Source organism: Mustela nivalis, assembly GCF_964662115.1.
Source record: "Mustela nivalis genome assembly, chromosome: 11".
In the NCBI taxonomy this organism is placed as follows: domain Eukaryota; kingdom Metazoa; phylum Chordata; class Mammalia; order Carnivora; family Mustelidae; genus Mustela; species Mustela nivalis.
In genome coordinates, this window is record NC_139030.1 from 22339021 (window position 1) to 22351485 (window position 12465).

The window sequence follows — 12465 nt, forward strand, 5'->3', positions numbered from 1 at the left end:
TTATTTTCCAGGGTCCAATTTTGGTAGATGTCAAAAACAGTGCTAGATAGTAATTTTTCCCCTTACCTAAGATGTAATGAGTAATTTCCAAACCTTTCAGAGACACACATGAAATAGTGGTTACTTTCTCCTGGAACATGTGAGTAAGCCCAAGGAAATATGACATTTCAGTGCTAAGATATGTTGTTAGATTTTAGTTTGTTTGTCTTTTATTTGAGCAATTTTAGTTTGCTTCTAGTGTTTCTGTCATTGCATTTTCTCTCATCCTGAGTAACACTTAGCACGATACTTATGACCTAAGTTACTGTAATCCTCTACGCTTGACTGACTCCACTGGATCAGGCCCTGTGTAGCAACATACATAATTTGTCCAGACAGTGGGTAGAAGATAATGAGTGTCAACAAAGCATCATGTTTAAGAAATAGGCTTTGGAACTAGGTTGTCCTGGTCCAAATTCAAGCTCTACTGTTTTACTTGTGTTTTTGTCCTTGATCAGGTCAACATTGTTTTGTGTATGATTAGCATAATGATAGTTCTTACCTCATAGTATTGTTGTGACATTTAAATGAGCTGATATGTTAAAATCACATAGAGTAATAACTGACATAAATTACATCCAGTGCATGAGTTTACTGTTATTAATGCTTTGAGGATTACATGAGTTAATAATGACCAGTAAATTATGAGATTGTGCTGGGCACATTTGAAGCAATCAAAGTGTTAGCTGCTCTGATGATGTTATTATATGCTGGGGAACCTCATATGGCTTCTCTGTTAGGCTCATGGACAAGCAGCTCACCTGCCATGTAGTTAACTTCTAGCTTCCTTAAACATATTTACCTCAGAAGTATTGTCTTCTTATTTTTAGCTGTTACTATTTCTTACCAGTTCTTTTGGGTGCACCCATTCATCTTAGCCTTTGCTCTTACGTTCTCTTTTTTCCTCTTTTATCAGCTACTAGAGTTTTATTGTTTCTTTTTTAACTTTGTGAGTATCCTTACATCATTATTATATATCTTGTTTTAGCTTGTGTCTATGTTATTTATTTATCTAACATATATTATACTGTTTTTGCTGTGTGTCCCTATTTTCCTCTTCCTATCTGGTCTTGCATTCTTATTCTACCATTCTTCCATTCTGAGCTTTTTTGTTTGTTTGTTTTGTTTTGTTTTAATCTGCTTATGGCTTCCATTTTTGCAAAAGAATTGCTGTATTCTGCCCCACCTATGATGCAATTCCCAGATGATCAAGGTGCCCACCCCTTTGGGATTATTCTTTCTAATACTAAATGTATGGGTTGATGGACACTGGATTGTGTACTATCCCTTCTTTATGTTTTGGCATCAGCCAGAGGGAATGTGATGAGGAGTGCACATGTGAGATTGGCACCAGGATGTAGTCAGCATCGTAGATAAGAATACACTTTGTAATGTCTAGTTCCAGTTCAGATGCTTACTAGCTATATGACTTTGGACAGGGTTTTGTTTTGTTTTGTTTTTTTAAAACCTTCCTGTGTCTCAGGTATAATGGTGGTACCTAACTAATGATGTTACTCTGAATATTCAGTAGATCCCTACATTAATGTGGTTGGCACAGAGTATAATATGCTCTGTGCCTTCTCAAATATCAGATGCTGATGTTATTTTATGGCAGTTGCTGTTGTTTTTATTATTAGGACCCTAATAATAACTAACAGTGGGGTTCTTCATCTTCCTTTATGTGTGAACTAGGTAGACAAATACGTTTCAAATTGTGAAAGGAGGAAGCAGAAACAGTCATTGTATTGTGGGGATTGCATTGGTGCCCATAGATTTTGCTTAGCCCTTAGCTTTTATTTTATCTTTTATTGTTTTGAAATAGGAACATTTCCTTAGCTGATTAAGGTCTCGTTCCAGAAGTGGCCAGGGGCTGCTTACCTTTAAGAAAGTAATGTTTAAATTTAAAAATGAAATTAAGTGCATATCAATTCCAGTAAATTTGCCATGTATTATCTGTTGATATCTTATTCAGCTGTCGGCAAGCATTTAATCAACATTTATTGGCATTCTTTTCTGAGATTTAAATAGGACATAAAATTTTATGACATGTAGAGTATTTTTAATAACTGTTTCATTATTTTCCATAGGTAGTATAATAATATCAAGAGAAAATATCAATAAAGTACCCAGAGTACATTATCTGGGGGAGAGCAAGGTAGTTGAAGTTTGTATAATGACAAATGTTGGTCCACTTTCCACATTGTACTGTAGATTTGTGAATAGCTGAGTTTCTCTTTCCTTCCTCCATTTTGTTTAAAATCCTTTCTCTTCTTGTACACATAATATAGGTGAGAAAACTAAGAATTATAGTTGTTTGTTCTGTTATTATAAAGGATAGGGGCGCCTGGGCGACTCAGTCAGTTGAGTGTCCAGCTTGCTTTCAGCTCAGGTCAGGATCTCAGGTCATGAGGTCAGGCCTCTTGTTGGGCTCTGCATTTAGCAGGGAGTCTACTTGAGATTCTCTCACTCCCTCTCATTCTGCCCCACCCCCCCACTCATGCTCTCTCTCTCTCTCTTCCCCTGCTTTCTCTCTCTAAAAGAAATGGATAGATCTTAAAAAATATAAAAGATAGATGGTACTTCACAATATTAAATTCTAATTCCTTACTGATCACAAAACAAAGAATGTTATAGGATGTAGTATATAGCATAGGTATAGTTTGAATACTAGTTTGCTGTGAAAAACCCAAAGTCTGATACCTTATTAGCATTAAATTTAGATGGTTGCTTGACCAGTAGCCGTTGAGTTTGCATGAGCTCTTTATATTGTAAGTGGTATTTGAACTGGAAAAAAGAGCATTTTTAGGGAATTGTGAGCATATTCATACGCTCAGGAATCTTTCCTTCATCTAAGTACTTTTGCTTTTAGCTAGAAATGGGAAGACAGAGGACAATAGTGTGAACTATGGCCAAGACCTAGTCATCTGGCCATCTATGCCACAGTCCTCAGAAACACAAACAAAACTGAGTGATCAATATGACCGTGAAATTTTACTCCTGGGCATATACTGAAAATAATTGAAAATAGCAAACAAGTACATATATAAGCATGTTCATAATAGCACTATTCACAATAGCCAAAAGATGTCCATCAACACATTAATGGATAAGGGAATTGTGGCATATACATACGATGGAATATTATTCCATCATAAAATGGAATAAAATAGTGTATATGGTACAACATGGATGAGCCTGCAAATACTAGGGTAAGTGAATAAAGCTAGACACAAAAGGTCAGTAATTGTATAATTCCATTAATACGGAGTGCTCAAAAGAAATAAATCTGTAGAGACAGAACATAACTTGGTGCTTTGCAGAGTATGAGAAGAGGGGGTAATGGAGAGAAAATGCTTAATGGGTAAACGGTTTTATTTTGGACTGATGAAAATGTTTTGAAACCAGATAGAGGTAGTGGTGGCACAACATTGTGCTTTACTAAATGTTACTGAAGTGTTTACTCTAAAGTGGTTAATTGTACATAATGTGAATTTCACCGTGTTAAATTATTAAAAAAAAAAATAGAGTGGCCACGTTGAAGCAGCATCACATCCCATATTCTCAGAGTCACAATCGGTTTAAATACATCTGCTCCATGAGGAGAGAATGCGGAGTTTGTCATTATTGATCCTAGGGAGGCTGATGAGGGTTGGAAGCAATTTCACAGTCTTCTTGAAAGATGAATTCAATTTCCCTCTTAAATATATTCTATTTTATTATGACATTAGATTATCAGAGCTTGTGGAAATCACTATTAATGGCTAAGTTTCTGTCCCATGTGCCACTTTATTTTCCATGCTTGCCTGAGATTTCAGTTGGTCTCATTGATCCATCCGAGAAAATGAAAACAGGAAAGTATAAACACTCTTCTTTTGAGATGGATTCTCTCTACACAATGGGAAGGTAATTATACTGATGTGGATGGGCAGATGAGGTTATTCAGGCTCAAGTGCTTTATTTTTGGCTCTTAAATGGTTTAGATTCACCAACCATATAAATAAAATGATCTGGATAATTATAAATAGTTTTTATAGTTTATTTGAACCAGCCTGTGAAGCTGTTGGTGGTTATTTGTACACATATATGAGTGGCAAAGCAAGTGCTTCCCATGGCAGTGACATAAATCTCTAGATTTTTCAGATAAAGAAGACCATTAGGTTTTTGTGGCTTACATCTTTGCAAACAACAGTTTTTTTTTTTTTTAACGCTTTGTATTTATTGAGAGCTGTCCTATATGCTAGAAGCCTTGTTATGTATGTTGCACAAATGATTTATAATCCTTAGAATATCTCTGAAAAGTGTTTTTATTTCTTTATTACAGATGAAATAACTGAGGTTCCAGAAAGTAAGGTGACATACTCAAGAGGATAAGTGGTGCTAGGATTCCCCTTCATTTATTTTTATTTTTATTTTTATTTTTATTTTTATTTTTATTTTGTTTTTAGGATTCGCCTGTAAACACTTAACTGTATACTGCTAGGACACTTTGTAACTAGGATCCCGTTGTGCAGCTCACTCACAAATTAAAGACCTTCTTATGACTAGTGGTTTGGTTTTCCTAAAGAAAATCTCATCTGTTTGCTCCCATGTATGAATTAGCCTGTATAGACAAGCTATCAAAATGTTGGTGGGATTATTGACATTTAACTGCACTGAGGAAATAGGTATATCAGTTGATATGAAAGCTTAGGTTTTAAAAAGCATTTGAGCCCCTGACATGAATACTGAGGGTGCTGAATGATGATTACGGCGGGTGTTAAATTTAGGTCATGGCAAACCTGAGCAACTAGGAATTTAAAGAAGGCAGAAATATGACAGAAGTTGTGTGTCTGTCTAAGTCATTCAGAATTTAATGTCAAATCACTCTTTCAAAGTGGATTTCCTCTTCTCTTCTGGCAGCTTCCCTATTGTCTTCTGAATACATTGTATTTTCCTACCACCCTACTTTTGTTGGTACATTCATGGCCTGAAGTAGCCTCTTTCATTTCCACCAAGTTTCTACCATTCTGTTTTTCCTTGTTGAAAGCCTTCTGCTATCATGTTAGACCCCAGAGGACCTTCTCTTCCCTGAGCTACTATAGTATTTTCTGTTGGAAACACATCTTTGGAATTTGGCATTTACTTTGGACTAAGTTTTCTCTGTATTTGTTTATAACTCATCTCTGTTATGAATCGTGAACTCACGGCGGGTAAATAATAGTATCTTTGTCAATTTTGACCTCATCATATGCCTTGGACATAGTACATATTCATCAAATAGTATTTGATATTTGTGTAACTCTTGAAGGCTGGGTTTTCTGAAAACATATTCATAAAAATACCACTTCGAGGAGATATTATTCTCAAAAAAGGATGGTCACCGGTCCAATAAGGCCAAAAACACTACCCACCTTTACCACCCTAGGAAATTTACACTGTATGTTGGCATTTTCAACACTCTGAGTAGTTCTTCAGTAGTGAGACCAAGTTTACTGTTTTAACTCAGTATTCACACTTTTCTCTCAGTTTTTTGTAAGAGCCCTACTAATGCCTATTATTCATCAAAAAAAAAAAAAAATGCTTTACCAGACACTTCTTTAAAGCACTTTGTAGGGGCACCTGGTGGCTCAGTGAGTTGAGCCTCTGCCTTCGGCTCAGGTCATGATCTCAGGGTCCTGGGATTGAGCCCCGCATCGGGCTCTCTGCTCAGCAGGGAGCCTGCTTCCCCCCCCTCTCTGCCTGACTCTCTGCCTACTTGTGATCTCTCTCTCTCTCTTTCAAATAAGTAAAATCTTAAAAAAACACTTGGTATAAAAAGTATATTAATAATATTCACAAATGTGAAAATTGACTTTTGATTAGATGCAGGTTGGGCATTTGTTTGGTCTCCTTGCTTCTGTACTTGGGAAAGCACCATTCCTCAGCCATGTTAGGGTGTGTGTGTGTGTGTGTGTATGTGTGGCAGAGGAAGACTATCTGTGTGCATGTGTATATATGTATAAAATACAGTGTGGACTCAACCTGAAAATGGATTAAGACTGAAAAGAGAATGATTGGGACTGGTCTTTCAGCTCGATTATCTGCTAGAATCTCTATTACTTCTCATAATATGCTTGAAAAGTTTTATTTGTACCTCAGGGGCAATGAGCCTGGCCTCATTTACAAATATGAATGCAGATATTAACAGTGTACTGTCTTCTCCTCCAGGCATTCTTGCTCACTGTCGGCTGGTTTTATTTACTTCCTCAGCAAAGGAATATCCATCTCCTTGGAATTAGACACAATGTAGTTAATGGGAAAAGCAGAAGTTTTGGATTCAGAAAGTTTTAATTTGATTCCCAACTCAGGCCTGTGTGACCCTGAGCAAGTTTTCCTTCCAGAACCACTGATTCCTCATCTATAAAACAAAATGGGTTATACCTGCCTCCAAGAGCTTCTTACAAGGATAGTGCCTGATATAAAGTAGATGCCCCATAAACATTAGTTATTATTTTGCATCAAGCAGATTATGACAGGAGAATTCCACGGGTGTAAAGTCACAGAGATAAAACTGCCTCTTTCCTGTAGATGCCATTCCATCCTCTGTGTTGTTACTTCAAACTATAAATGACATCATTATTCTTCGTGTCTTCTGTTTTTATGAGGTGAGAGTGAACAGGGCAAATACTAAGAGTTGAACTATTATTTATGAAGAGTAACACTAGGATTATAAGAATAGGAAGTAAATAACCTAAAAGAGAATTTTTGAAATTATTACAGTTATTTGAGATATAGAAAAGTAACTTAGATATGATTCCTTTAGTCTTAACATCTGTTCATTGTGAACAAACAAACAAAACTACCCCCCCATTATTTTATATATATATGTGTGTGTGTTTTTATTTGAGTAATTCATCAGATCATTCAGAGGAGGAATAATAAATATATTATGGAGAATTTCAGTTGAGCTTTCAACCTTTGTGTCAACATTATATAATTTTAACCACATGTCCCTTTCCACTTTGGTTTGGTATTATTTACCATGAGGTCCAAACAGAACAAAAGAACCATCATATGATAACTTTGCCTAAAGTTACAGTTTTGGAGATAAAAAACATACTATGGATAATTAGAATGATGTAATTCTTTATGCATAGGATAGAATGTTCAACATAAATTGACGTTTGCATATCAACAGACTACTCTGGCGCCTGTTTTGCAAAAACACATATACTTCTTACACACGGCTGTCAATAGAAGGTCAATCATGTCCATCCGTAGTCATCCATGGCTAAATTGTTCCTGGAAGAAGCCCATTTTGTCCTTGTGAAGGATGACAAATGAGAGTTTTGCTGTGGCATCTACTTTTCTAAATGCCAAATGATCTCCTGGCAGTTTTCCTCAACGTAAATAATATGAATTGCTGAAGAAACCATCATTTTTCACACTTTATTGGTTTAGACCCAGGTGAAGTCCTCTCGGCTACAATGAAGTAACAGAGGAAGCAACATACCTAAATGTTCCTTAACTGTCCTTACCTGTGCATTAATCAGCATCTGTCTCAACCTGGTTGATTACAGGAGAAGATGTATCAGGGAGTCTCTGCCCAGCATCTCCGCCTCCTGAAAGGATGGCTTGTGAAATCCCCTGCCGGATGGATTGTGTGCTGAGTGAGTGGACAGAGTGGTCATCTTGTTCCCAGTCTTGTTCAAATAAAAACTCAGATGGGAAACAGACCAGGTCAAGGACCATCCTGGCATTGGCGGGAGAAGGTGAGTAATAGTAAAGGGTTCGACAGTGGAGTCAATTGCCCAGTTCTTATTCTTTTTCTAGTAGGCAACTGAGAAAGTCGTATTGTGGAGGTAGCCACATACAGGTGATAGCTCTATTGCCTTAATCAAAATGTAGTCTCATTTCCATGCATGCCTTTTCTCTTTAATCCTCTAGTTACTCTAGACTGAGTACTGTATTTACATGAACTATCTTAGCCCAAACTTAGGTATTGGCCATGGCAGTCAGATGGATGTTATTTTTCATTACACCTTCTTGGGGATAAAAAAACAAGGTGTGACTGACACACATCCCGCTTCAGATGGCTCATACATTTGGGAATATAATTGGGATATGCCTGGTAAAAAGGGCTGCAAATGAGGAATCAAGAGATATGGCTTCTTGACCAGGAACTGCTACTAACGTCGGCCTGATTTCCTGTTCTGTCATGCTGGTGTGTTGTGAGAGGGAAGAAGATGAAGGCTCTGAAAATGGCTTTGAAGAAGCTAAAATGTGCTATGGAAATGTAAACGGGTGACATCAGAACAAATTGGAGGAGCAGCTGTTTCTATCATGTATAGCAATGGTCCCTGTCCCCTGACGCATGTGTCCTTTCTTTCAGGCTCTCCCTTGGTTTTGTCTGCCTATGGCTCAGTTAGAACAGCAGGATAGTGTGGCCACTAGCTGTGAGGAGCTCCTTTTGAAACAAGATTCTGTTCTGTGATCCTGAAAAATGGAGCCAGGGTCAAGATGAATGAGGATTTTCATATTCTTAAAGTGCAGTTGCTTCCCGCTCTTGTCTTTTATATTTCTGGGAGGAGAAAAAAGTCAGTAGTATTTAATGGGAAAAAAATAACAAGAATAACAAAACCAAGGTCACAAATCTTTTTGAGCATTTGGCCCACTGAATAAAACATCATAGGGTGGAAGAGTAGGAAAAAAATCAATAGTTTAGATAAATGCCAGTTTTTACATGGATATAAAAATGTGAAAGAAAAGACAGTAATGAATTTTGATTTTCTGACTCACCCAGGAGTGTAAGGGTGCACATCTGTCTGGTCTCCCTGCCAGTGGATAACACATTGTCAGGTATTATTTCAGAGTGTAAGGATGGGCTCTCTTCTGCCAAACTTTAAGAGACACTTCTGGATTTCTCAAATTGCAGTAAAATGCATTGCTTGATGGAAAGTGGGTGTTTTGAAATGATTCTCTGAGAAAAATAATGCTCTCTTAGGAAAAAGAGGCCAAGTACAGATAATGTGTGTGTAAGTGTGTGTATTTGACCTGGTATCACTTCAAGGTCATGGCTACTGTATCTAACTGACTAATTTATGTAGTCATCATGTTACTAAAATAAAAGCAGATTTCTTTGGAGTTTATCTCAGAGATAAATAATGCAAAGGTGGGAAATAGAATCTGTCTTTTTTTGTTGTTGTTCTTATTGTTGTTTTTGGTCTAATCCATGTATACTGCTACCTATTAGGAGGGAGAAGTGAAAAATATTGCCCTCTGGTTGTACTCAGGACAAAAGGGTCATGGCCCTAGAGTGGGCAGAAGGGTACAGAGACCAAGCCTTTGGAATCTGTGTCAAAAATACCATCTTTATGGACCATTAAAACAGCAAAAACAACAAAAATAAGAACGACATAACAATAGCAACCTGGTAATAACAACAGCAACAACTATGTATTCTTTTGGATTTTGATTTTCACAGGTGGAAAACCATGTCCCCCTAATCAGGCCCTCCAAGAATATCGTTCATGCAATGACCATTCCTGTATGCAGCTCTACTGGGAAACATTACCTTGGGGCCCCTGTTCTGAAGACACATTGGTAACTGCTCTTAATGCAACCATTGGCTGGACTGGAGAAGCTACATGTGGTGTGGGCATTCAGACACGGAGGGTCTTTTGTGTCAAGAATCACGTGGGACAAGTGATGGCCAAAAGGTATCATCAATAATTTATTGAAAGTGCATATAAGCATTGCATAGATGAGTATTTTTAGTCAAAAACATTTATCAAGCAACAAATATGCTTCAGTCTGTGCTGGAGGAAAAGAATTTTGTTTCGTTTGACTCTTAAAGACTAGAATATATCTCTCAAAAACAAAGGTAGAGTTATAATATGGATCATTAGTAAGGTTATAATACATGCATTAGCCAGTGGAAAGTAAGTGTGGCCCACAAATAATCAATCTGTCTGAGTAATCCAACATTTTCTTGATCCCGTCTCAGTACTTTTGGTGTTTTTTTCAATCATGTAAAGACTAGGTCAATTTGTGAGGCTAAGTTCTTCACTTTGAAAGGATAGGGTTGTGTTAACACTCTCTGATGGATTCCGTTGATCTCTTACACAGTGGGCAATAAATCCATATAGCCATTTGAATAGACTAATTCATGCCTGTAAGTAGGTTGTGATCCCATACATGTTAGACTCTGCACCTGAAGACAGATATTTAAAGAACAAAACAAAACAAAAGTAGTAGAATAATTTGGATGTGGGAAGTAGGATATAGATATCAAAAAGGGTCAGGGACAATTGCAAGTGATAGAGGAAAAGAGTAATTAGGCAGAGAACTCAGCTGTGGGAGTTTTATTTCTAGACCAAATGAGGAGGTGTGACTTTTCCTCAGTCCATGTGGGAAGCCTTGTGGAAAAGAAACTGTAAAGGACCTATGAAGTATACAGTGACTGGGTAACCATTCTGTCCATGGAGATTTCCTAATGGCTTGTTTCAACTAGGCTCTTCCTTGTGGTAGAAGACCCCACCCCTATCAAAGAAGTGATATATCCCCAGGATGGGCATGCTCCATCTTTTGTCTAGGGTCACAAACAAGGCCACTTAGAGCTTTTCTCTGGGAATTTCTGAATTGGGAAAATGAAACCTTCTTTTCATTCTGGTCATGAGGCTCTAAGTATATGAATTGACAGTTGCCATAGGCATGGTCCTGGAAGAAAAAGCAGGCAAGGGGAGTGGAAATGATGCTCAGAAAGAAGCAGAAACTGAAGGAGAACATTTTCTGGCAGCATCAAGCCCTGACCCATCCTTTTGAAGATAACCCTACCCTTCCTGGAAATGTGGGCAGACACATTTGCTCTTCCTCTAATTCTATCCAGTTTGCATTGCTGTCCTAGGCAACTCAAAACACCTGATTAATTTCATCTTGGGGCACCTTGATACTAGCCTGTGGGGCTTATCCCAACTGGCATGGAAACCACAATAGTTGTGTGAGGAAAGTCGTAGGAGCTCGGTGGAGGGAAGTGAACCACTGATGGCAGAATTAGTGCTGACTGGCCAGGTCCTGCTGGGGTTGGAGCAACCTCTGAGCTGATGGCTGTGCAGATGCAAGTGGAGATGATATGACTTGCAGTGAAACGTAGTCCAGAAGACCTCCCCTCTCTCTCTCTTTATCTCTCTCTCTCTCCAAGGGTGGCTTCTAGAGGGCTGCAGCTGGATATTCTTAATTGCTGCAGCCCCACACGCTAACACAATGTCTGACATATAGTTACTGTATAAATGGCTGGAATCCAGGACTGAACAAGATTGATATGTAGGAAAGTTACGGAGTTTAACAAGGATTGGGTATGAATTGCAGAAGATTGAGAAAAGCTGAAGTCTATCCTTTGTTCAAGAAAAATTACGTGATCTACCATCCTACATTTTGGCAAAGGGGACTGCCGTAGAGAGTAATGACTAGATCAAATGTATGACCTTCTACTCTATTTAATTCATAAATATTGTTTCTGCTTTAGATCTGACTCTACATTGCTTGTTCTGTTCTTTGGAATATCAAATTATGTCAGTTGTGTTTTGCCACTTTCCTGGTATGCATGGACTGATCGAATCAGTGAGAGTTATAGCCAAACATGGACAAAAATATTTTACATATCATGTGGCTCAGGTGAAAATCTAAATCATGGGGTTATGGTAAAATCCTAAAAGGCTTATAAAGATATTATGCAGACATGAGAATTTCTTTTATCTTGGTCTGGGTTGCAGCCTTGATAATGTTCATTTTTATGATGTAAATTTTCAGCTACTTAAAAAGGATGCATGAAATATCAGCTTGAATATACAAATAAAATTAAATATGGCTTAGGTATGGTAGTAAACTCTACATATAAAATGCAGCAAACTATTATTCCTTATCGTGATGAGAAAATTTGGCATGCCTGATGTCTTATCTTCTCCCTGACACAAACTTTATAGCTCTAAACCAGAACAGGAAAAATCCACTTGATATGAATACGGTTTGTTTATTCCTTAGCAAAGGGACATTAGAATTAAGAGCAACACCAAATAAATTGTCACATTTAAAGGACTGTATGGACATAAAATTTGGATTATATGATCTGGGAGCCCCTTTTCTATTTTTATAATTACTTCAAATGACAGTTGTTTTTGTTTTTTTGTAAAAGTCTGAGCACATACATGTCATTATTGTGAATAACCCCTAGTTCTGCTCAGCTTACCATCATAAAAAAATGAACTGTACAGATATTTTCCCTAACACACACACACACACAGGCATTGCTGATTACTTTTTACACTGTTAATGAAGCTGGAGACTTACCAACTTAGGTTGAATTCTTATTGTATGTCTCCAAACAACCCTGCTAAATATGAGGAACCTGAATTGACTTGAGTAAAATTTATGAGAAATTTTTAGGTTAAGGACATTAATTGAGCTAAGAAA

At 37.5% G+C, this 12465-nt stretch overlaps 1 protein-coding gene across 2 annotated transcripts in view; it reads left to right on the forward strand.

Moving 5' to 3' along the window:
- The window catches only part of THSD7B (thrombospondin type 1 domain containing 7B), an 824611-nt gene that overhangs the window by 425271 nt on the left and 386875 nt on the right, over positions 1 to 12465 (forward strand). For both annotated transcript variants that reach the window (XM_082689340.1, XM_082689339.1), the window contains exons 8-9: positions 7578 to 7769; positions 9482 to 9716. In XM_082689340.1, the coding sequence (XP_082545466.1) occupies positions 7578 to 7769; positions 9482 to 9716 (427 nt within the window). The remainder of the gene's footprint in view (positions 1 to 7577; positions 7770 to 9481; positions 9717 to 12465) is intronic.